At 40.8% G+C, this 26,690-nt stretch overlaps 1 protein-coding gene across 5 annotated transcripts in view; it reads left to right on the top strand.

Moving 5' to 3' along the window:
* Window positions 1-26,690, top strand: part of cacna2d2a (calcium channel, voltage-dependent, alpha 2/delta subunit 2a) — a 155,221-nt gene that overhangs the window by 57,441 nt on the left and 71,090 nt on the right. For 4 of the 5 annotated variants that reach the window (XM_028574757.1, XM_028574755.1, XM_028574756.1 and 1 more), the window contains one exon: window positions 25,622-25,681. In XM_028574757.1, coding sequence (XP_028430558.1) covers window positions 25,622-25,681 — 60 coding nt within the window. Of the gene's footprint in view, window positions 1-25,621; window positions 25,687-26,690 lie in introns of all 5 variants that reach the window. The other variant, XM_028574758.1, reaches the window with a different exon arrangement.

Genomic DNA, 26,690 nt, shown 5'->3' on the forward strand with positions numbered 1-26,690 from the left:
GAGTGTGAGCATGCACGTGTTGGCACTGGTGTGAACATTAAGATCTACTAACTTAGCAACTTGTTCACTCTAAGCTCACCTGCACTATACAGACATTTTTACAGTGCATAGAAAATGTCTGAAATACTTGCGTTTCCACTAAAGAAATTTAGGAAATTATAGCGGATTAATAGTATAGTTGGTCCATGCACCTACTTTGCTTCCTCATTACCTTATCATTCTGACACTAGTATGTGTTCTTGTAACTTAGCAAGCATTGGCAAGAGCAGTAAGCATTACATTTACTTCTAATTTTTTTATTTCTGAATGACCACCTCAGAGCTCAACCAACTTTATCAGTTGTCAAAAATCTCCTGTTAATTCAGAATGATTGTCACAGAATACCCAATCCTCATTGAATATTCACACACTGGAGAATTGGCTGTGTAGTGTGAACCTCTTTTTGATTTCACTCACTGTTTCCATGAGGGGAATGCAGCAATCTAAATCTCTATTACTGTGTGTTTTTTAATGATTAGTCATACTTGGTACAGTTGTTAAAAAACAACAACAACAATAAAGCAACAATTTTAATTATTGTTACTGCAGCAACACTGGGAGTATAACCACCTCCTTGGACTGTGTGGTTGATGACTTGAGTCGTCATCCCAGCAAGATCTCAGACGCCTCAGTGACTGGCTTTAATTGAACAGGCATCCGGCACAAATAACCAATTTATAACCTCTAAATTCAGCCCTCAGTCTTTTAAAGGGCCACCAGCCCTAAAAACGATGCTCCCGCTATCGCACCACTGTGAAGCTGTTGTGAGTAGTGAGGGCTGTCAGTCGGATCTGGATTGGCCCTCAGTGGCAGAGTGTACTAGAGCTGGAGGATTAGTAAAGTGAAGATCTCCTTTGTCTAATGTGGGGATGGTTACTGATTTTTATACGGCCACTGGCGATTCTTTTCAATCAGTTAGCCAGCGCTGCCTTGTGTTGTTTGTTGACTGCTGTGCCGGTAAATCGATAAATACTCTATAGTACACCCTTTAAAGGAGCTCTTCTGCCAAGCTTTCTAAATCACTTGAAACACTTGAATATTAAGTTTCTGTCATTCCCAACAGCAGCAGTACGACAGCAGCTGGTGTGCCCACAATGAGTTACACCACCGGCAGCAAGTGATTATATCCCTCCTGTTGGCGTGACGCGATGACAAATGAAGGAGTTGTGTCTCATTTTCAGAGGGAGCGAGATTTCCCTGCAGCCCTGCTCCCCTCACACCTCATTCTGGGGCGACATTTAAGTGAATTTTTGCGGGAATATATGGAAGTGTACGTGCTATGATCATAATTACCATTAGTATTAAAGTAGTTTTGTAGCATAGAAGTTTATTTTATTCCAGGTATATTTGGATTCTTCATCTATTATTTACTATCATGAGTATAATCACTTAACGTTCAATGAAGTCTGCAAACATACCTTTATATCTTATATTTTTACACCATTGTGGTTTATTTTCATCCTCTAACCCATCATTCTTCTGATGTCAGTCAGTTAAAGTCCAACCCTCCCCTCATCATAGCATTAAAACTTGATCCACACACTTACTATTAACCTCCCCGAGGCACGGCAAGCCACTCAGTACCAGCGAGCACCCCTCGATATGGCTTGTGTTCATTTAGGGAGCTTAATGAATTACAAGGGCTTAATAATGAGTGTGTCTGAGCAGTACTGTGGGGAGGTCAGATGGTTTGAATAACTAATGAACCCAATCAACAGTCAGAACTTTAACATGCGTGGAACATTTTGTATATGCTGTTGTAGAAGACATAGCTACATTAAATGACCCCAGCCCTCCCACCACTACCACCACAGTGAGACGCTAACTAAGTAATTTGGTTTTTCATTTCCTATAGGCCTTTGGAGAGGCAGTTATAACTCTCAGGTCCCATCAGGGAAGTACAGGGAAAGTAGGCCGAGCTCTAGTTGGGTAAAAATAGAAAAGAAAATTCTACAACTTGGAGCATGCACTGATTGGCAAAAGCCAAATTTCTGTCAGTGTAGTTCAGAGAGATTTCATTAGGTTCCTGAGGACATAACACCATTTGTGGTATCTTTTACATATGCCTTTAGGCTCCTATTCTATTCCTTCAAACTCTTTTAGCATTTCTTTTACAAGTGAAAAATACATTAAAAAGTTCATTTGGATGCAATATTGTAACAGAGGAAAATGTTTGATGTTTGAAATGTCTCTGCTGTGTTTTCAGTACACCTGATGATCATTGATGTGTGACAAACATAGCATAAGGACTGTATTTATTATTTTATTTTTATATATCGTCAGTCATAATCTGCCTCTTTATTGTCTTAGTGAACAGTACAAAGCAATTTCTCAATCAGATTGATCCCAGATTGAGAGTTATGAACTACAGAAATGACAGTACAAGTTTGACTTCCCATTACCATCCAGTTCATGTTTACTATGTTCACTATCTTAATTTAGCATGTTAGCATGCTAACATTTGCTAATTAGCACTAAACACAAAGGACATCTGAGGTTGATGTGGCAAATAGGTCAGTATTTGGTCATATAACCACGTAGGACAAATCAAAATGTTGACCTGATGATGGCGCTAGATGAAAGAGATGATCAAAGTCATTACAATTAACCCATCTGGGAACACATGTCAACCTCGTGGTGGCGCTGGAGAAGGAAGTCAGGGATCACTAAAGTCATTAGGGATTGGCATCTGGGAACACTGAACACTGAAAATTTCATCAGGTAGATTTGGAGATATTTCACTGGATAAATTAGCTTGGACCTGCTAATGGTGTTAGATAAAAAGTCAAATGATCACTTAAAGTGATGGTTCGGAGTAATTTCACCCTAGGGACCTTTGCACCATGACCTCGAGCCAAACACCCCCCGAGAAGCTTTTTTCACCTGGGTCTAACATTGGGAGAGTTAGCGCAGGGGCTAATGGACCCACATTTGTATCTGGTAAATGACCCCACTAATAATGCCCGAAATAATACCAAACGTCTACAGTAGTACATATAGGTTATGTACTCATAAAACGATGGATTGGAAAGTTTGTAAGTACACCAGAAGTTTATGAACACTTGCCTGCTGGCTTCTGCTCTCTACTGTTGTTGCTGCTGCCGGCAGTAAGACAAGTGCTTAGGGCTGTCTACAAATTACAACACAGAAAAGAGATGCAACAAAAATATTTTTTAATTTAACTTTTTTTTTTTTTAAGTAAGTGCTGTAGTATAACTAGCAGGAGACAAGTAATAACTGAGATAAGTTTGGAGACATTACCTTATTTAATCATTAAATTAATAAATATTTTTGTTGTATCTCTTTTCGGTGTAGTAATTTGTAGACGGCCCTAGCACTCGTCTAACTGCAGGTCGCAGCAGCAGCAGCAGAAGCAACAGAGAGCAGAAGAGAGCAGGCAAGTGTTCATAAACTTCTGGTGTACTTACAAACTTTCCAATCCATCGTTTTGATGAGTACATAACCTATTTGTACTAGTGTAGAAGTTTGGTATCATTTTGGGCATTATTAGTGGGGTCATTTATGAGATACAAACGTGGGTCCATTAGCCCCTGCGCTAATAAGCTATTCAGCTGATAACGCTACTCTACGCTAACTCTCCCAATGTTCGACCCAGGTGAAAAAAAGCTTCTGGGGGGGTGTTTGGCTCGAGGTCATGGTGCAAAGGACCCTAGGGTGAAATTACTCCGAACCATCACTTTAAGCATCATCCTATGGGGACCATGAATACCAGTACACAAATTCCAGGACAATCTATTCAATAATTGTTGAGATATTTCAGTCCGGACCAAAGTGGTGCACCGATCGACCGACAGATATTGTCATTCCTATGGGTACATCTCTAGTGTGGCTGAAATTTTCTGTTTAACATTTATCTTCCTTAACCCAAGGACTCAAGGCATTAGTTGGTCTACTTTTTTAGTGATCTACACACTAATTGTGCATATGTACAGAGGTAGACACACTCCCAACACATGGATGCGTGCACACACACACACACACACACACACACACACACACACACACACACACACACACAAACATGCACTGAATCACACATCCCCTCCCATAATCTCCTCCCCAATCCCCTGGCCCCTGTCATTCAGATCTATGAACTTCCATTAGTAGCCATCTGTTACAACCTGCAGCAAAGCTATTAAGCTACACACACACACACACACACACACACACACACACACACACACACACACACAAATGGATACACTCACCTCACTCAACGTATGGCAGACTAACTTCTTCTAACCCTTGAGAGAATTTGCCTGTTTAACCTTCAAAGGAGAACCCACCTGTAAACTCACAAACATCTGCAAATACCGTCACTATGCTGCTGCTACACAAAACAGATGTGTCAGAAGGTCAGCAACCTTCATGCTCACACACACACACACACACACACACACACACACACACACACACACACACACACCAGACAGAGTGGGAGGTGATTACAAATACACGCAGGAATAGGTCACAGCTTTGTGTTGTAAAAAAAGATTGCAGTATCTCAAGATTATTCTATCTATAGACTTGGGTCATTCTATCACTCCCACTGATAAAAGGTCACAACATTCCACCCACTGTTCCTTGGCAGCATTTCACATTAGACAAAATGTCAGAACTTGATCTGCTTCATGGCAGTATGCTGCCTCCAGCACTTTTCTTCACATCATCAATGGGCACATTTATTTTAGCTCTGAATGTACAATTTTCAGCTCTATTTGAATGCTCTGCTTCCCCTTTTTTTCTCCTAAACAAATGTCAGTGTACAGCAGAAGATTTGTATATTTTTTTGCCATGTTCCTGCCTCACACAAAGTCATTAATTTGAGTGACAATATGGGTTCCAGGCAGGAAGTGGGGGGGTTTAATTCAGCATCTAATTATCCAACTTCTTCTTGAAAGGAAGAAATGCTTTCTCTGTTTAAGCAACTTGTTCACGTAGCAATAGCATCTGCCTCACTCCTTCATTTCCCCGTCAGCGAGAGACAAATGAATAGAAATGACTGCTTTGTGCTTTTATGCCGAAGTCTCCCCAAGCTGCATAAAACATATATTTCTCCTCTCCCATGCACGATTTTGTGTCTGCAGAGAGGGGAGAGAAAAGGAAAAGATAGAGGCACTTGAATCGGGAATCGCTGTGCTAAAATGCAGAGGCTTTCTTTTTTTCGATTGCGAGGCAGTACTCTTGTCTGTTTGTTGTTTTCTTTCCTAGAGGGCACAATTGAAAAAGATCATTTTTATGAAAGGGACTTTTGAAAAACGCCTCAGCAATCAAACACAAACTATATGTTATAGCGCAGTGTGGTGAAAAAATTAAATAAGCACTGCGCAAAAATAGTGCCTTGTTTAGGTAACAAAGCGGCACAGTTGGGTCATCTGTTTTTCCAAGTAAGCCCCTTTTTGTAGAATGCCAGTTTTTTTTTTTTTTTTTTTATAAAATACGTCATTATGGATCACTGTTCTAAGCAGGTCAAACTCCAATCCCCCAGCCCTTAACCCTATCAGATCCCTCCACCTCCTCTTCATCCCGACGATTATCCGCCAGCTCCCTCTTATCAGCATCATCAGCTGAGAGGCCATATAGAAAAATGGTTTCCATGGGAATAAAGTCGATGTGCAAACTTTTGTGGATACAGATCACAGAGATGGAGAAACCTCCAATTTATCCAGTATTAAACACTGCGGAATTGCTTTAGTGGTTATTTGCATAAAAATCTATGTGGCAATAAAATTGCACATTACACACGTACATTTTTAAAGTTTATTTGGATTCAATATTTGATGTATTTTTCACTGTTTGATGATGCTAATTTCTTTTTAATCTGGTCAAAGAGTGGGAGGCCGGATGTGGCTTTTGGGCAAAGTACCTGTTGGTAGTAAGGTAAATAATCCTTATCTGAATGCTGGTATAATATCCATAGCCTGACTCTGACCCTGGGAAGCTGTGCTTTAATTCCAGTGTGATGGAGAATTGGGTTCTGCTTGAGTGTGTCCCTTCTTCTCTTCTTAAGGGCCTTGTGTCCTGAAAAGGAGCTGTTAGTTCCTGACTAGTCACGCATTGCCAGACCTTCCTCCACAGCGCTGCGCAGGAGGGTCTGGCTAGTCCACACAGCATTGGGAGATGGGAGAAAAATGTGCTCTGGTTTATTGCCATGTCTTTAAACCAATCACAATCGTCTTGGGCGGTGCTAGGTGCCGGAAGGAGCCCCGGTGCCGCTGCAAAATAGCCTCGGGAAGGAACTTGTCTTGGTGGAACGTGTCTAGATTTACCCTGCAGAGATCTGAGGAGCAGTTAACCATAGTCCTCATAAATTGACCAGAGTTAAAAATTCCCACACAAAGAAAGCATAAGGTAATGGACATCCGGCTGTAAAGAGTGACATCAGGCGGAATTTACGGTTGGAACGGACCAATCCCGGAAGTGGAACATTGTGGATATAGACTAGTTCCTGACAGACCATTGATCCAAACAACAGGGGGCTGTTCTCACAGTATGGGCGCTCTTACATAACCAGTTACACACATGCACACACAAATGAAGTAACCAAATGTATGTAAATCAATCAACTAATGCTAGTATACAGTATACAGTATTTTATTTTTTTTTCCACAGAAATTACATTTGTCAAGTTATTCTGTCTTCACTGCAGAGAATACGGTCAATTTTATTTAATTGAGGTTCAAGGCTTTTGAACACAACAGAGAAACCTACATCTTGAATGAAGGTAATTTCATGCATTACATTAACGTGCACATAAGGTGCGCCCACCAAGGCTATTATATCAGTTTGCAGTGTAGGACTGCGGGAAAGGAAAAGTTTGACAGTATGTGAAAGACAAAAAGGGATAAGTTGAATGGATATGAGAGGTCGTGTTGCTCACAGGAGGAATGACATTAGTTTCTTTCTGCCTGGGCTGCTGTTAACTCAGTTTAAACATTCTCATCATGGTTAATGTACACAATCCCCACCCCTTGTCCCCACAGAGTAAGGACACACACAGAGAGGCCAAGGGAAGCAGAGGTCGGCTTGCCTTTATTTTGCTCTTCCATCAGAGCAAGCAGTTAATCTTTGCTCGGCCCCAGCTTATCTGGGCGCCTGCCGCCCTCGCCCCTGCCCAGGGAGAAAGGCATCACACGCCTCAGCCCTCTTTCCTCCTCCTCCCTCCCCTCGCCTTCCCCTCTGCTCAGTTCTCCTTGGCTGAGTGGAGGAGGTGGCTGCAGATTGAATTATTCTCCCCTTTACCATTTCTCCTAAGTTTGCATTCATTTGCAAAGCACTGTCACTTCTCTTCTGTTGTGTTTGTTTCTTAAGTGGAAGCTGTTCAGAGTCTGTCTCAACTTGTTGATTCATCTCATATTAGTTGTGGCATTGGCCTGCAATAGTCATGCAAAGAAGAAACTGGGCTTATATTGGTGTTAGAGCACATTTACCCTAACCCAGAGCCCCCGTGGTGGCACTGTGATTATTTTCATTACCAATAAATCTGCATATTATTATTATTATTATTATAATTTTTGTACAATTAGTCAATAAGTCATTCAGTTGATAAAATGTCACATAGCATGTGACATCTTCAGATGTCTTGTTTTTTCCTGACAAACATTCCAGAAACCAGATATTGTGTTCACAATGATATAAAACAGAAAAGCAGCAAATCCTCACATTGGAGAAGCTGGTACCAGATCAAGTTTGGCATTTGTTTCTTGAATAAATTACTTTCAAATAAATCGATTACCAAAATTTTTGACTGGATTAATCGATTAATCAATTTATCATTTATCGTAACTATACCCCACCCAAAAACAGTAGACTTGTGTAGTGTTTTACCTGGAGATGCGTCACATTATGGAAGATAAAGAAACTAGGGATGCACCGAATCCAGGATTCGTGTTCGGATTTGGCCAAATAGTTGGCTTTTGACGGGGTTCGGTTTATGCCGCCAAACCGAACCCTACTCAGCTGCTGCTCGTTAGCTAACGTTAGCTTTCTAATTACACCCAGCCAACATGCCTTCTGTAGTGGAATGGTATTGGAGTGTCTTTTACTATCAACATTTACTGTTCAAAATGTTGCAGTTTTACATACAAGAAAGTGAACAACTTAAGCTTGACGGACATGTTTTGCATCTAGCGTCTCACGTTCATCTCAGTAATAAAATAAAAATAAAAGCACTTCCTGTGACGGTTTGCAGTAAAACTAAATTACTGTTAAACAAATATGTACCTTTTCACATATCAGCTGGAAATCAAGTACTGAAAATAATGTAAATAGTGAGTTTTAATCACACTATAATTGACCATTTCCTTTAGACTGTTTTAAACTAAACAACATGAATTTCTTATTTAAGTGCTTTAAACAAACATTTTGTAACACCTTCATGCACTGGTTAGCGAAAATTTGCCAAACAAAATTGTCACTCATCTGGCGATAGCAATGTGCTTTCCTACTATATGAAAAGGGCATGTGAATTCAACATTAAGTTTTTACATTTAACTATTTTAGAGGCTGTGGACGTTCTTTACTTCATTAATGTGTTTACTGTGTTAATTCGGTATTGATTAGGTATTTTGGTTTCGGATTCTTTTAAATCCCGAAACTCTCAAAACATATTTAAAACTGTTAGAACCTTACTTGTTCATTGTTATTTATTTTTTATTAACTGAAAGACTAAAATGATTTTAGTCTCTTATCACGAGGAGTTGAGTTCTTGCTGTCGAACTCTGGTATACAGTACCTGCCCTGCAGTCCTTCTCCTCCTCCTCCTCCTCCTCATCCGTGATTTCTGCCCTACTGTCTTGAGCTTTGACAGCCTGTCATCATATAATGACCTAACACGTTTTATGATTGGCAGGTGTTTTTCCTTACAGGCCAATGAAGTAGGGGCTTGGAGATGTGGTTTGATGCACAGTTACCTTGTTTTTTCGCTGACTGACAGGCGGCTCCCCAGACTACACAGACAGGAGGCCTGTTTGTTTGTTTATCACCCATTTAATTCATCCTGTGTTTGAAAAGCTATACGGCAGCTGTCGGCTAAAGCTTTGGCTCATTCAAGGCAGTGGCCAGGGGGATGGGACATTGCCTTTCTCTGCCGAAAGAGTGACAGGGGAAAGGCGTTGCAATGGGAAAATAAGGTAAGGGAAGATGGGAGTTTGCCTGGAGGCAGCGGTGGAGAGAGTGGGTACTGAAGGGAGCGTTGGGGGGGGCTTCAGGAGAATCTGAAATGTTGACCTTGGAAAACCACCTCTACAATTCTAATTATCTCACTCTGTCCCCCTCTTTACCTTCTGCCTCTTTTACTGTCTCTCTCCCTCTCCTCATGTCTCTCTCTCTCTCTCTTTCATGTGTGTCCTTTGCTCCTGTAATCTTTGCGACCTCAGATAAAAGCAGCCTGGCTCTTCTTCTTCTCTTTGATACTCATTAATCCCGATCATTGATTACAAACTTACAAGCTCAGGTTCAGCTTATCACAATAAGCCTCTACCATTTGACCCCCCCTTTCTATACTGTACGGTTTATAATACTGTACACCCAGGCTATCCAACTGGTGGCCTGCAGGCCACATCTGGCCCAGAAGCCAACCTTCAAGTGGCCCAGCATAATCAGATAATACAATATTGGCTATCCTTTATCGTTTATAATAGATTCAGTGTGTTTTCTTGCCAGATTCCCTCGCGGTGCACAGAGAAAATGGACCAGATGGCAAAATATCGCTACAGCTCGTGAGCCGGCCGGGGAGCTCTGTGCCGTGTCATGTCATGTCTGTCTGTCTGAACAATTGGTTAAAATGGGTGCCGAAAGGAAGCGGGCAGCCTCCGCCTCTTCTGCGTCTGACCATCCACTATATTTCTTAGAAATAGCCTAGGATCACTGCTGTTTGTGATTGTGATTTTTAAATAGGGTTAACCCTAACGCTATGTACTTATTCCACATATTTTTGTCAATTGTGTCTAAGCAAGAGAAATGGACACACACACATATATATATATATATATATATATATATATATATATAGATCTTTACAACAAAGACCACTGTCCAGTACTGCCTTATCTTTGATATATATAGCTGTAGACAAAAATATTGAGCCAATTATTCATTTATTTTTCATTGGAAAAAGTGCAGAGGAGTCAAATATTGTTTTCCAGCTTTGAGTCTTTCCTGGAATCCATGTCTCAGGCTGCAGCTCCAAACATCCAGCAGTCAGAGCGGAGAAGGTAGAAGCTTCTTTGTGAAGAGGTGAAACACGGGGGATAAGTCCAAAAAAGTTCGGAAAGCACTCACTGCTGCTTGTAAAGTTTTATTCCTGTGAGTGCAGGAATTAACTGAAAACAACCTAGATGAGCATATCAACATTTTGCCACCTCCTTTCTTCTCTCATCTGAAATATGGTGACTAGACAGTAAGAAGACTTTTTTTTTTTAAAAGAGATTTTTGTGAGAAAATCAAACTATAACTGTAAAAGTCGTATACACTCACCTAAGTATAATATCTCCCTTACAAATGAATTCCTTGCAGTTACATTACATCAGACAAAACTTGGAACATTTAGGTTATACCTCTCACACACACACACACACACACACACACACACACTGCACGCAGGTGATCCAGTTAAAAGGTTTAATCTGATACTATAATCATCTATATGCATGATAATGACATATTTTAGAGCCATGGTTCATTTTGTTTTGAAATCTCGCTTGCTGCACTACAATTTCAGATGACGCAGTAGAGCTGCTTCTTAAGGGCAGCCACGGCAAAGTATGCTAAGTGAAGGCGGAGGAGTACATCTATTCATTTAAATTGGTGCTAATGGCAGACTATTTAAAAGTCAATTAATTGCTAGGGGCCAAATGCACAGTGGCAGTTAATGCTGTCACAACGCTGAGTAGTAATTGGATGTGTTGATGGGATGTGCCTGTGTTTGCTGGTGTGTGTTCCTTGTGTCTGAAGCTGGGTGGCCACCTACTGCACCTCCAAAAACTCTCAACAAAAAGATGATGTCTGTTTTCTTGCCAGATTCCTGGCAGATTCTTGCCAGCGAATATTTGCCATAAAGCAGAGCATCATGGGGGAGCAGCATAATAGCCTGGATTCAGTTTGTACTGTAGTTTGTGGAGATGCATCCACTGTGTTTGTTTTCAATTTTCAATAGCATTCACTGTTTTCTCTTTACTTTGCACCATTATTTCTGAAATCTGCTTTTGAATCTATCACTCTTCTGTATCCCTTTTTTTTTTTTCAGTTCGACATCACTACCTCCATCACTAGTCTCACCTTTTCATCCTCTTCCTCACTTTATCATCCTACTATGTACGGAGAGAGAGTAGGGATCGATGTTGGGCCTGTGCACACAGAGACTGGCAGCTGGCTGAACCGGAGTGATCGATCAGGCACAGAGCATTTGCTCTGCCAGACTGCTGGGCCTTTGTGGATGGAGATTATTTCTAAATTATTACAGGAGGCAGATGCTTGTCAGAAGATGCTCTCTGTCAAGGTTAGACTGTTTCAGCGCTGCCTAACTCCCTCCTTCTCCCTCCGTCACACTTTTGCTTTCTTCATCTTCCTAAATTCGTCTACTTTCCCTCCCTTTTATCTTTTCACCATTTCTTTCTATCCTGCAAGGGTTTTTCTGAAATTTTACATTTTCCACATTGCTCTTTTATATCATGTCGCTGTCTGTTTGGCAGTGTGTTGTTTCACTAGCAGGAGATATGTTTAGCACATTAGATAAAAGGCACACAGCGTATACCACTCAGGTAATGAGAAACTGAAAATGCCATCTAGTTAAATGGACTTCATACACAGACGGAACGGGCTGCACAGTATAATCTTTGACTAATGTTGGTGTATAATGATACTAAATAAAGCAGCTGGCTGCTGTGTGTTTGAAGCCCTCTCGAAAATGAGTTTGTTCCTTTGTGGAATTATATAAGGTATTTTCATTCTCTGCCCTTCAACAATGCTAAATGCCTAAGTTCTTTAAAAATAAATGTATGTTGAAGGCTTTTGTGCATCTTTGTGCTGTGTGAGTGTGCTTCTGAGTCTGTACATGTGTGCATTAGTTTAAAATTGATCATTTGAGTCTAAGACGTCTTGAGTGTGTGTATTTTCACCCTTGTTAGGCGGATTAGACTTGGGAATGGCCTTGTACGCCATGGGCTCTACCTCGTCTCATTCATTTATTCTGACCACTGCTTTATTCTCACAATCAGCATCAATTAGCCCATTGCTTTTCTCTCACATGACATATTTCCCCTCTACAATTCTCAGTACAAATTAAAGTGTTTATTTAAAGGGGCTGTAGGGTCTGGGATTGACGCTTTGTCTGACCCTTAGTTGTTTTATCCACGGTCAAGTACACATCAATTTCATGTTTCCAATACAGGGATGAGGATTTAGCCAAGGTGAGCAGTAATTATGTGCATTCAATTGGTGTACTAGCCTGGGAAAACCCTGACGAACTTCCGGCAAATTTGAGATTTGCTCTGCAAGTCAGTCTGGCCAAGAGCCCATTCAAGCCTATTTCCAATTTTTCCCAATCGAGGCACCAATCACAACCGCTGCTTTCCATGATGACGATAGCGCTGATTTTTGTTTACATTCAGCATGATGGCCACCGAAGCACAGCAACATCTGTTGGTGACGCCCTTTTGGAAATGAGCTGTGAATGAAGCTTGCCCAGACCCACTCTCAGTTACAACTGAGAAGGGTCTGGTGTCAACCAGGCTAATGATGTACCTGTTTTAAGCAAATTCCCAAAAAGAGAATATGTGATCATTTTCAAGAGGATGTAAAAAGATTACATATGGCAGTGCGTTAAGTGTGAAGTGGCATTTCATATATTTCTCACCTTAGCATGCATGAATGTCAATTTATTGTCTTCATTTAGCGTTTTTGTCAGCCAACATGGGGGACAGAGAGAGGAATGACATGTTAGAAAAGGTTCTTGTAACGATTCGAACATGGGACATTGCGGTTACTCCATATATATCTTAGGGCCTTTTAAGTCTATACCAAGGTTTGTCTTTTTGTTACATTGTATGCATTTACAATTTTGGTTTCACATTGCAATGATGCGAGCGCACTAAATAACAATACATGACATACCTACACGTACATCCTTTCGTCATCACCTACCTTAGACGCGTCTCCCGATATGTGACATGAATTGGTTTGTAGACAGGCTCTCCCGCCCTCTCGTATCCTTTCTTTCTCATCCTCTTGGAAAATTATTTTGCTTTTCTCCATCTGGCTAACCACCTTCACTATGTATACTTTAGCAGTTGAGAAGCACGACACGGGAACTTTACTCGGGTCTTGAGGAGCTGCAGTGTTTATTCATGGACAAACTGAAACCTACACTATAAATTTACTACCACTTTACAACGCAACTGCTAATTTTACTCTTTGCTCCGATCGCCAACAGCTGTCTCCTCTAACCACATCCATTGTCTCTCAATCGTTTGACCACTCAATTGCTACACACTGAACTACTGTATTCCTTAAAGGAGCTTAGCTACACTTTTAACATGATGCTGGCTTGCCAGAACCTGTGTATTTAAATTAGTTTTACTTTGATCAAGCTCTTTTTGTACGCATATTTAAAATCAGCATTTAAACAGATTGAAACATGAAGTAGGCTACTTAATGCAACAGGGAGCAGGGGGAACAATTAGCTTCTCTTAAATGTGAAAATATGCTCTTCAACAGCCCTACAGTAAATATTTCCTTTTTACATGTTATACCTTGTTAGCTAGCAAGTCCGTCACCAATACATCCATGTGTCAGCTGGATTGTGTTTCTGGCAATTTACAATAACAATATGTAGCCTCACCAAGTGATGCCTTTTGACATGCTCTGATAAAGTCTCTGCCCCATTTTTCATGTGTTAACTAACCAAGTTAAAGACATGGATGTTGTTGAAAAACTTTCTTTGCTGTGCTAGGCTTAACACGCTTAAAACTCTTCCTCAATATGTAGCGATCATGTTTATACAATCTGTGGTCGTTACAAACGTACAGAATAGTATAACAGGTGGTTTTTGGATGGTGCTTTGAACTCAAGATGATATTTCACCACTAAAATACAACATCACATGCAGTATTGCCAGTCACTCTAGTGAATTATCAGCTCAGAAAATAGAGCACTCTCAATCCACATCTGACAGACATGAAAAGAAAAGCCGTGGGATTATTTTCTTAGACAGGACAGGGAGGGAGCAAAGTTTAAATGAGTTTAAAATGAAAAAGATGGATTGAGCTATAATTTTGCATATAGTCATTTGGAATGGGAATATTTATCATTTATCTACCAAACCTTTACACATTTTGTCATTTTTTTATGTATTCATGTGGATATGTTTATAAATTCGAGGTCCTACATTTTGGTACCACCACTCGCAGCACTTGTGAATGCTGAGCATCATCCCCTTGTTGAACATTCAGTGAATCATCTCTCGGTGGCCGAGGAGTATAGACTGTATCAGGACGAGCTACAGCAGAATGATCAAACATTTACATTGTTAGCCAGATGTTATTTGCATGAATACATGAAACCTGCTAGCAAGCTAGCTGTGCTCCACACAGTGAAAACAAACTGCTTAATTTGTTAGTCAGAAGACATATTGACATAAACGTGTGACAGATTATCATTTGAAGTGTCATCACAGTGTATGTGCAATTATAGATCCGTCTATCCAATATTGTTTTTTTTTTCTAATGGAAATTGAATGTTCAGATTAGATTTACTAACACACCATATATAAATGTGAATAGTTCTTCAAAAATGTAAAAGCAGCTACAATGCTGATGATAAAGTGGTGAATTGTACGTGTGCACACATACTGTAAGACCAGGGACTAGTGATTACAGAAACCCCATCATATATCTCCACACTACACTACATACTGTAGGTATTTAAATGCCAGAGCACTTAGCTTCATTTCTCTCCAGTAAAAAAGATCTCCTGGGAGAGATAGACAGTGTGGTGGGGGGGTGATAGGAAGAGAGGAGAAATGGAATAGAGGCGAGAAGAAGCCTGGATGAGGAGAGAGAGGGTGATGAGAAGAAGGCAAGTGAGAGGGATTAATTGTTCACCCAGGAGAGGAAGATAACATCAGATGTTTAAAAGCCGCCACAACTAATCCTGTCATTTCTTGGACTAGAATAATGAAAATGGAGAAACGATATCTCTTGGAGAACTGGAAAGTGAGCTAATCTGTATTCCTGTAACGAGCACATGTTTGTGATTGCTAAATGGTCTACAGATTATTGTATATTTCTACTCGCATGGTATCATTTTCTAGTGTGATGACTGCTAAAAAAAAAGTCCTTTTATTGGATGTAGTGTTGCTGTTTTTCTTCATGTTTTATTATTTCCTCTGTGATTCAATATATATGTATAATGCTTCATGATATCCTATATTTAACGTAATTTGCATATATGTATTTTCACTGCAATAGCCAGGCATTGTAAACCACATCCTGTTTTCAGAAAGGAACATATCAGTGCAGGTTTTATTCCTGCAAGTCGCATTTTATTTATTTTTTTACATTACTCCCGACAATTTCCCAAAGCATGCCATATGGTTTAGATTGATTTTTCCGCCATGGAATTGTATTCATTTTATTACAGTATTAAAATCAACTTACATGTATTGTTCATATTGCACAATTTGTGCTTTTATTATTACCTTTCTTGGTTTCTTATCACTGCTGCAGAAAAGCATTGTGTTCAGCAGCTGCAACACAAACAATAGGCAAACATGGATGTCAAGAAAAGAGGTGTGAGATGTGATGAGTGTGAATTCGGTCATTTGTTGCATTGAAAAGGTAGTTGTTCAGCAGCCAACTCTCCGGTCATAGCTGTCAGAGCACTATGATAAAGGTGACAAAATATTTACTGTGATGGATTACCTATGTCACGCTTGTTTAAAGGCTCTCCAAGTTCATTGTATCATCATCATGTAAACCAGCGGCTGCAAAACATATGGTACACTTTCATCACAAAATCAGTCGGCAGTAACGTATAGAGTACACAGTATATCGTTAATGGGCTAAAACATGCAAAATCATCTGCATGATCTTCAAAATCCCGGCAGAGACCCCTCCGGATGTTCTCTGTGTAGGCCCAGCTCTGTCCTATTTCTGTCTGCGTTTGCTCTCCTATCCAAGTAGCTCTCTCTTCCTCTGTGACCCACACCTGCTGTTCTCTCCAACACCTCCTCCACCCTTTGGGCCCGCAGCACTCCCCTTCCTCCCCTGTCATATCTGTCATAGAAGTCGCTGGTGTTGCTCTAGGCTTCAAATTTAATTTGGTTTCAATCTGCTGTAATTGCTTTGAGAGACAGCCGTGTCTGCATGTTTTTCCTCTCTTATGTCTGCTGGAATACTTATAGGGTGTGTGTGTGTGTGCAAGTGTAAGTGTGTGTGCATGGATGAATATGACTGAAGGTGTGTGCTCGTGCGTGCACGTGTGTGTAAATCCTGAACAATTGCCTGGCCATACACTGTCAATGATACACTTTGTCAAACACCAGCTGCTGTCACTGGACTCTCTGGCACTTTGACAAGGCTTCATAAGCCCGCCCACCGACTCTATACACAATGTGATTGGCCTGACCAAACTTTGGTTTTTCCAGCTCGCAAGCCAACGGAGAGTACCTAGACTGATCCTGGCTGCAAAATAAATTTGCTGCCGCTAAGGTGCGTCTAGATTTCTAGGCTATACCGCAACGATATTGTAGTGTTGACTAATGGTGCTTTCACAAAATATTTTAACAAGGAGATTTTAGATAAATAATCATCAGTAATGTGGATATAAAGACTAGGTGGGTAAAGGCAAATAATAGAACAGTTATAACAGTTTGGTAAGTTCAGAAAATTACATAACTTTACTGTAATGCAGCCTTTAAAACCAGGAAAAGACAACACTTATGGCATATTACGATATTACGATATCCAAAATCTAAGTCATTAGCTAGTCTCATATCACGATATCGATATAATATCGATATATTGCCAAAGCTCTAATAATAACCCAGGTTTTAAGTCCTGAATGTGTAACTCCTTTCATTATTCTATAAGCAGTCTAAAGTAAGAAGGATCATTGAAGTAAAGGGCAAAAAATGGACAGCAAAGTAAACAAGTTTGTCCTTGAGTTACAAACGGTGTTATGATGAGGTGAGGTGAAAAGAAGATTGATAAGCTGATGGACAGAGATAATATTGGTTTGTGTAAAAAAAAAAAAAATAACCTGCCTCCCTCCCATGGTAGTTTTTCTCTATATTTCCAACTGCCTCGTTTTCGTCCTGGCCATCTCCAAATCAGTCTGGTCATTTCTGCTCGCTAGTGTAGACGACTACATATAACAGAAAAAAAAGTCTGCTGCCCTTACAAAATCACACATTATTTAAATCACTTTTTTTTTGTACTTTGGATATACAATATTCAGTGGAATTCCAGAAAGGGATTTCTCCACTATCCCCAAACAATACAAGTCTGACCCTTTCCAAATATATTTGCATCCAAGCTCAGCAACCAGTTTGAGCCTGCCAAAGAAAAGGGCACAGAGAATACAAATGTGTGTATAATTGATTGCAAGTTGATTAGTCAGGGCTCTTTTGAACTGATTGCAAGTGTACAGTGTATACTAGGGCTGTCATCGACTAAAGAAATCCTTAGTCGACTAACACTTATAAAATTCTGTCGACTAATCGATTAGTTGATTTAATTGACAGAGCTGTGCGCTTTGAGAGGTGGTTAAGACTAGAAAAGTTCAATATAAATGTAGTTAATTAACCATCTGTAAAACTGAGTTTCTCCACAATTAATCCTGCAAAAGTACCACTTTAAATCTTGTGTTTACCATAAATGTGCTCAGAAGTTTCTTGGAAATATGTAATTAAGCATGAATAAGCATAAAAAATGACTAATCAACTAAAGAAATCTTAGTCGACTAAGACCAAAACGACCGATTAGTCGACTAATCGACTAAGAGGTGGCAGCCCTAGTGTATACAGTGGAGTTTGTGTGTGTGTAATATGTGACCAGTGGTGATTAAGAGTGTGTCTTAATGTGTGTATGCGTATATGTATTAAACATACACACATCCTGTGACAATCATGCTTTAACCGCTGCCATTGTTTTTCTCCTCATGTTTGTGTGTGTGTGTGTGTGTGTGTGTGTGTGTGTGTGTGTTTTTAAAAAAAAGTGTGTTTTGACAAAAACTATGTATGGCATATACATCGTTTTTGTCAAGATGTGACACAAATAACAGACTGTTGAAATATGGAGTGGCTGAGTGTACGCATCAGCTCTCTGTCTGATTCGGTTGTGTTTGTGTCGCAGAGTGTGTGTATATATCACTCTCACCTCTGATGAAGGAGACGTTTGCCCTGCATCTTGATGCTGTTTTGCTCTGCTCCTCCCCACTCAGCCTGCGGAGGAGGCAGACGAAACAAGCAGGTCACCCAGGCAATCGCACACACCTGTTAACAGATGTACCAACTAAAAGAGCAGTCATGTGGTCTGTTACTTTCTAGTGGAATGTCACTTGGCTTCTTTTGATGTATTTATTTTTAGTTATATCGCTTGTTCCAGACAATGGGTATGCAATTTTCTCCTTCTCAGTCACCTACAAGGTCGATGCCTTATGGGCTGCTAGAGAAACAAGACGTCTGAATCTTATTTCTTTGTAAATGTTGCCTTTAGGCTCCCTTCCTCTCTGTCTTTGTATTCTGACTGATGCCAGTAACAGCAGGAAAGGCCAGGCAGCAGTTTGGGCATGTCTGTGACTATCTGTCAAACAATGGACAGTGAGCCCAACCAGCCAGACAGCCGCATGTCACTGAGCTGATCCTGGCCCCATCGATACACCGCTCCGCCTGCACGCTCACCCGGAGCCCCCTGCTGGCCCCTGCACGTAGGACACTTGGCTACCTGCAAGCCGTCAGGCCTGCAGACCTGTGTGGTGTTGACTCACTGCCATGCTCCTGCAGTGACCTTGTTTGACCTTTACATCTTTTAAATTTGTGCTGGACATATAGAAATGTAGCAATTCAAAATGTTGCTGCACAGTTAATTGTCTTAGAAATAATTGCGGTTAACATTATAATTGTCGCTTTCAGTTAAATTAAAAAATATTTATTTAACAAATAAAAAGTTTTGAATGAATCACAGAATACATCTTTTGGTTATATCACTGTAATGTGACTTAGATAATGTAGTAACACAGGGACACAGCCTATGAAGTCAACCATAAAACATTGCATTTTTTCTTCTTAAATGAACATAAAATTGACAATAGAACATTTATCCTCATCAAGAAAAAACAAAGCATTAATCATTATCAAAAAACATAATCATCACTTTTGGCAAAACTATGTGGCAAAATAGTCATCACTGCTTCTGTACGTTTTTTTCTTACTGCATCCCCCCTTTTCATTTTTATTGCTATGAACATGTATAGGGACTAGTGCCAACAACTCACAAAAAGCATAGCTTTAGCTCAACAGTCCCACCAATAATCACTTATATAATTACAATTTGGCTCTATCTAATCTAATCTAAACAAAATCAACAATTACCATCAATAGCCATTCCTTAGGACCTTAGTTAATGTTAGCAATTAATTGCGGTTAAATAAAGAAACTGCAATTACATAAAAATATTGCGATTAGAATTATGTAATAATTGTTACAGGCCTAGACATGTGCATCGTGACCTGTGTATACATGTGTGCCTGTGAGTAAATGTTGTAATAAAGCTGTTTGTAGCATTCAACCCATAGGAGGTTTAATTGAATCTGCAATAGTATTTGCTCCAGTAAATGATAATGTGCACAGTACAATAGTCTTTGTCCCCGTTCTGTGCTATGATGAGTCTGCCACTTAGATTCAAAAGCTCTGTGGTTTAATGAGCGAAATGCACATTATTTTGAATGGAGTATCTCAAATGAAACAAAAAGTGTCCCAATTAGAAGAGAATTAATATTGTTTTTATGGAGATACTTCACCAGTCAGTAATATGTTAGATTAGCTCATTTGCTCCCGTGACTTAGCTTCAATCCTATTTTGATTATATCCATTTTATAAAGTTAGAAGTAGACTTAGAGATTATTACACAAGAGCTTATGATCAAGGTCGATTATTTTCAGTGTAGCTCTGAAGAACCATAATGAGGGCGTTTAGCTGCTGCAGAGCGCTACTGTATTGTTCTAAAGTAAAGACAGCTGCCTTTCTTCTCCTATTGAACTACGCAGAGGAGCTCCAGCACAATGCTGGCAATCTACTGTGGAAACATTGTGTTTCTGTGGGCCTGTCTGGAGTGTAGAAAGCTGGTGTTTGATTTTTAAAAGCTGGCGAGTTGCTGCTTCTGCCGGTAGGTGACAGCTTGCTTCTTCCAGATCTGGTCTCCGTGGAAACAGGAGAGTGGAGTTAGTAATGTGCTGTGATGAGTGGGAAAAGGCAAAAAGAAAGTGTGGAGGGGGAAGGGGGAAGATTATCAGGGTGGGGGGACAAAGGCAGGGATTATCTCGGCACATGCTACAATAGCAGTACACACATCCTCTGCAAACAGGCCTGCCACTGGGTGCTTTGGATCACAGAACAAAGACAGGGTCTCCCACCCATCCATGCAGATCCTCTGTCAGAGTTAGCTAATGAGGACTACAATACCCAGCTGCCAGTTGCAAACGAACCAGGGACTTGGAATTAAGGGTCATTATTTCTCCTAATTATCGACTTTAACATTGTTGGCCACTCTGAACAGGAGAGCGTATTCTTATTGTTAAAGTAGTTTGTTACTGGAACTTGAAGTCCTGTCATTTATGCTGCCGAGAGGGAGGTGTAATATTGCAAGCAATAAAAACATGTCATAGGTTTTCAAGCTTATTTCCATTTCAAGTTATGTGCTATGTGAAGTCAATTAAACAGTTTTGAAGTTGGTTTGTTACTGTGTTGTTGGAATTACTATGGTTAGAGCAGGGAGAAAGTTTGAGGGCAGTAAACTGAGACAGATGGAGAGAAATGGAGTACAGCACATGATGGCAGGATAAAACAGCCGAGCGAAGAGGAGAGATAAAAGGATGGCGAGAGAATGAAAGGTGGTGGTGGGGGACGGCAATTGAAGCGGCGAGGGTGCGAGGCAAAGTGAAAGTGACTTTGTCTGTGATGTTTTAAAATTCTGGAGTGGAAAGTCCCTCCATCTGTTATTGTGGGACGGTTCTGACTCAGTGATTTCTATGATTGGCCTTAATCCCGGCCGAGTGGAGAAGACAGAATGAAGAGCTTAAAGCAGACTGCTCTCACTCTGACAGGCTCCACTGGCTGCTGTTGCTGCTGCTGCTGCTGCTGGGGCTCATTGGTAAACTCTGTCTGCTGCCCCCTAATGGACTAACTGCTGCATGACACTGCACTTCTTTGCACTACTACGGCACACGGAGCAGCTCTTAAGGCCACGACACAGTGGTGACATTTTGATGTAGGAGCCATGAGAAACAACAGTTTTCACTCAACTTTAAATGCATCTTGCAATGTCTGTGATGATTATGACCTAATTATGTCTTTATACACTATGAAAGCAATACACTCTCTCAGTTAACATGCCATTGATGCTGCTTCTTCCTGATCCTTCATGTGTCAGTAGATACAGTGAAGATGTAGTTTCTAGTGATGCTGCGTCTGGATATTTTATTCAACAATGTGGGAAGGACCCTTAAGCTGAGCCCACGTCTGACAGAGCAGTAACCGAACCCGACCCGAGCCCAACAGGCATTAAGATATTTATGTCCAAGCCCAACAAAATCTAATTTTTTTTCTCATACTAATGACACAGGTCCATTGGCTAACTACATAATAAGCTGTTTTAAATTTAAAACGTTCAATGCCTTATCACGCTGATGTGACCGAGCCCGACCCGAACATAATTTCTAAATATCTGTCAGGTCGGGTATCCATCCTCTATTAAGAAAGCTGTTAGACAATGTTTTTTTTTTATTTAAAGAGCTTAGTGGCTTACCATTATGACTGTCACTGTCCACAGCAGCCAATCATTGTAAAATTTACTAAGGGTCTTCCCACGCCGCGTTAGTCTCTCTGAGAAGGTCAAGTGACCTCAGCAGAGTCATTTCACAGTCTTTTCGTCCCCAAGGTGACTTAAGCGTTCTGAGAAACCGAGCTGAGGGGGTCATTTGGAACATGTTGAGTACCTCGATTCGAGGCTGCAATCACATGTACAGACCGTGTCGTGTTTTCTCAAGTGCCCTCTCACTCAAACACACACATTGTAGGGCTGTGTTAGAGTGTCCCTCCAGATCACAAAGAAGACAGTGTAGTGGTGTGTTGAGTGCCCTTTATGTAAATGCTCAGTGGAAGGGCCTAACAGGCTGCAGCAGTCACAAAGATGGTCTGGTGTCGAGTTGGCGTTCACCACAGCATGACGTTGTCCGTCCCTGGTGTGCTGTCATTCCCTTAGAAACAACATGACTTTGAGTGATTAAACTACTCCCCTCTGGAACAGAGCAAACTGAACAGTTATGAATATTAAAGATCCTAATCGCCTCATGCTGAGCTTTTCGTTATTCCACCGCCCCCCGCTCCCCTGCTGTCTTCTTGCTCTGTGAGTTCATATTCAGGGAGCGCGGCTTCTAACCGTCAGTGTTCTTGAAAAGCGGAGACATCACCAAGCTGCACAGCCTGCTCTTGGGCTGTTTGTACAATTACACTATCACCTGCACCATTACATTCGGTGTTTGCATACACAACCAACTCCATTGTGTATTGTTTAAGGCTGTAGACCTTGTGGAAGCACTTCACATGCCACTATCCATTACAGAGTTGTCTTTATGGTTGTTGACCTTGCCTGAAGGCTCGGTGACAAATGGCCCAACATGTGATGCATTTTGTGTCAAGGTTAAAATGGCAATAACATTAGATGGCTGTGCTCATGTTGTCACCTCTTCTGGTGTCTTTGTGACCATGTGCTGTTATTTGCTGTGTTGTGTGGGCCTGTACAGGGCTTATCTGTGCTGTACTGTGCTGATCTCACTATGCTCATCCAGTGCTCTAAGCTGCTTGGGCTCCAGCCACCAACATAGATGATATATCCCTGCCCCCCTCCTTCCCACATCTCTAACTCTCATTCATTGGCTGTTTATGTTGCCCATCCATCTGGGCCAACACAGAGGAAGGAAAGAACACATGAAGACACATGGCTGTTTTGGAGCAGGGGGACTGCATTAAGCTGCTAGGGAAAAGAGAGGGTCCCAGAGAAATGGTGGCCTACCAGGGGAAGAGGGAGGAAAAAATACCAAGGGAGAGGCAGCTGGAGAAACAGAGAGAACTGAAAAAAATGATGTGTGGGCTACTCAGGGGGAGAGAAATGGATTTTCTACAGGGACAAAGTAGAGATTCTTACTGACAGATTAAATGCTGAGCAAAAGACTGAGCCAAGGGGATAAATAGCTAGATCAAAGATCACAGCAGAGGGTTGGGAAAAGAAAAAGGTGGAAACTGTTCAAACAAATGCAACTTTTTTTGTATGTCCTCAAAAATAACTTTGCATATTAATATAAAACATATTACATATTCTAGCTGTTGTGACAGAGAGTGAAATCATATGGCTTTTATTTGTAGATCTGGGAATTCAGTGATAATATTGTTGCTCAGCTGCTCAATGTTTATCCCTAATTGAAAAATGTTGTGTTGACAGTTTTGCCAAGAGATTACCACAGTGGCGCTGCCCTTTAGGAAAATTGACCCTCACTTAGGAAAAGTCACATAATTACTGTCTTTTCTAATGGACTCTTTGGTAATAATTTCTATGGGCTAATTAGATCCTCAGTTCATTGTTTCAGTTGCCTATTGTCTCATTAGGAAATGAATGAAATCTTATCGTTGTTATTTAAGTCTTGTTCAGGTGATTAAAACCTCAATGCAAATGCATAAAGACACAGAGGACTCAAAATTATCCAGATTTTCTGCTATTATGTAACAAATTAGGTTAGTGATATCACATTATGTACATATTTTAAAACCATTATGCTCCACTAACGTCCCTTTACGACATCTGCAAGAGCCTGGACTGATATCCTGGGCTGGTGTGTGTGTTGAGAGGAGGTGGAGCAGTATTGTGTCTGTGTGTCTGTGAATGGGAGGGCCAGCTGAGATGAGGTGGGCGGGGCTCTTAATAGAAATAGGACAGCTTTTACTATAATGAGAGTTTATGTCTTGTGTGTTTTTGGTAGATAAAAAGCCTTCCATGGTAGGGGACTGGTTCCTTTCAATGTGGCTACACAAATAAATGAGACCATACTGTAGCAGGGGTCTAAATAGGGTTAGTAATTTCAAAGCCCTGGGATTTTATGGCTGATCAAACTATTCTGGGACGGGAACAAGATCGCTCCCTATAGGCCCTGGGAAACCTAGATACTGAGGCACGAGAGTGAGCGCTGTAAGGAAGGAGGGCAATGCTAAGGCTTCACCATATTTGTCACTTGGATGACTTCTTATATAAGATGCCTATACTGTAAGATTTTTCAGAGATAAGCCAAAACTACATCATGATAAATTATGTTAGTCTATTAAACATTTTTTCAAAACAAAATCAATGGGTAGTGTTTGATACTATTCTGAGATTCACTGAAGTTTCATATAATTCAGAACAACATAGAAACACAAAATATCAATCAGCTGAAATTGGATTGGATGTCATGTCTCAATTGTGCTTTGGCTTGATACTGGCACAAGTTTGTGTGTTTCATACTCCCGCCAGCTCAGCTGTCAGTCAGACAAATGCACATATTATTATCACCTCAGCAATATGTTAACAACACTTTTAGTACATGGTCTTCAAATTCCCTCAATTTAATTTTATATTTATGTTGATAAAAGTGGTAACGAGAAGGGCACTAGGAGAATGCAGACCAAAGCCATGCACTAGCTTGCAATGTAAACAAAAGTGAAGAATAATTTGTTTATCCGCCCCGTTATTCGGATCCAATCCAAAATTGAATAGGTTCGTACCTGGCCCACGCTTCACCCTTCCATCAAGTTCATGAAAATCGGGCCAGTGGTTTTCCTGTAATCCTTCTGACAGACAGACAAGCAAACCGAACCAAAAAAATAACCTCCGTGGTGGAGGTAATAAGCTCATTGTGCAAATACCTACATTAGAACTTTCAAACCAAAGCCAATTTTTGAGGTACACTCTGCATCTTCTAAAAAGATTTACATTTTGTGTTTAGCTGCTTTACCTAGTGTCAGTGTACAAAAGGTTTTTGATCGAGGCTTCAGGTGCCATACTGTACTGTATTTGGACTGGTACTTTAAGAACACTGTTGTTGGGTTTGGCGCTTCCTAATCCCTTGAATTATCCAGCTAATTTAAAGCGGTATTAGTTTTTGTAGGGAACAAGGTCACCATCACCATCTTCCAATCTATTTGTCTCGCTCTTTCTCTCTCTCTGTCTCACTCACTCACACACACACACACACACGCACACAATTTCAATGTCCTATTGACTTCTGACACTCATACTGCTGTTTTTATGTTTCCTTGTAGAAACTGGCCAGGGAGGCGGAGCAGCTTCAGAAGGAGCATGTATGGCAAGATGGTGTGACGGTAAAGTAGGACATCTGCTCCTCTCCCTCCTTCTCTGAGACCTCTTCTTTCTTTTTCCTCTTCTTTTCCAGGCTACTTTACTTATTCCTTTAATGACAATGTGATCAGCATCACAGAGACAATATGGTAATAAAGCCTCATTTTATACAAGTGGAGAGAAAAAACAATAATACACATAAACACAGTTCCACATACGCACACAATAATTGCTTACTTTTGGGGGTATTATTTTAATGGTCTTCAGTATTATGTAAGAGCCTTCTGTCTGTTTTGTTTCACAAGCCACAGCAAGTTAAACATTGCATTATATTGCAGCTGACCTTTAAAACACAAGAGATCTGCTCTGGAAAAAAAAAAGAAAGAAAGAAAGCGGAATTGGTATTACTATGGTCTGTGTGTTTGACTGTGTGTGTCTGTGAGCCTGCGTGCTCCACTGACTCTCAAATTTGCAAACACTCAAATGCCCCCATGAACATGCAGGCATACTGATGCACATGTACACATACACACATATAGCCTTACCCGACAGATACACATGCACATTCCCTACTGTCATATCCTCTGTCTCCAGGGAGACGAGCTCGCTGTCATGGTACACTTCCCACAAATGGATTTTTAACCCAGTGCCTCCTGGGGGATATTTGAGAAAAGGCTTAAACTGATTTAAAACGAATAATTATGAGCCCTACTTCTCTGCAAAGTCCATTTTTATTCATGGTTGCTTACACTCTGGAGCTGTAGTCTTGGGGTGGTTGGGCTGCAACCCTCCAACTCCCCTGCTGGTCCGAGGGAGGGAGCTGTCCCTTCATCTTAGGCCTGAGGGGGGTTGATGACTGCCTCTCCCTGCCTCGCTCTGATGCACCTCGATCGGATGTGTAACCATGCAGGAAGTGGAGCCTGGGTCACAGTGACCACACACGGCACACCTGTTCATAAGTAGCTGCATCCAATATGGCATCAATATCTCCTCAAGTGAAAAAGCCAGCATTCTCTTAAATCCAACACGCCC

Source organism: Perca flavescens, chromosome 4 (genome assembly GCF_004354835.1).
Source record: "Perca flavescens isolate YP-PL-M2 chromosome 4, PFLA_1.0, whole genome shotgun sequence".
Lineage (NCBI taxonomy): Eukaryota > Metazoa > Chordata > Actinopteri > Perciformes > Percidae > Perca > Perca flavescens.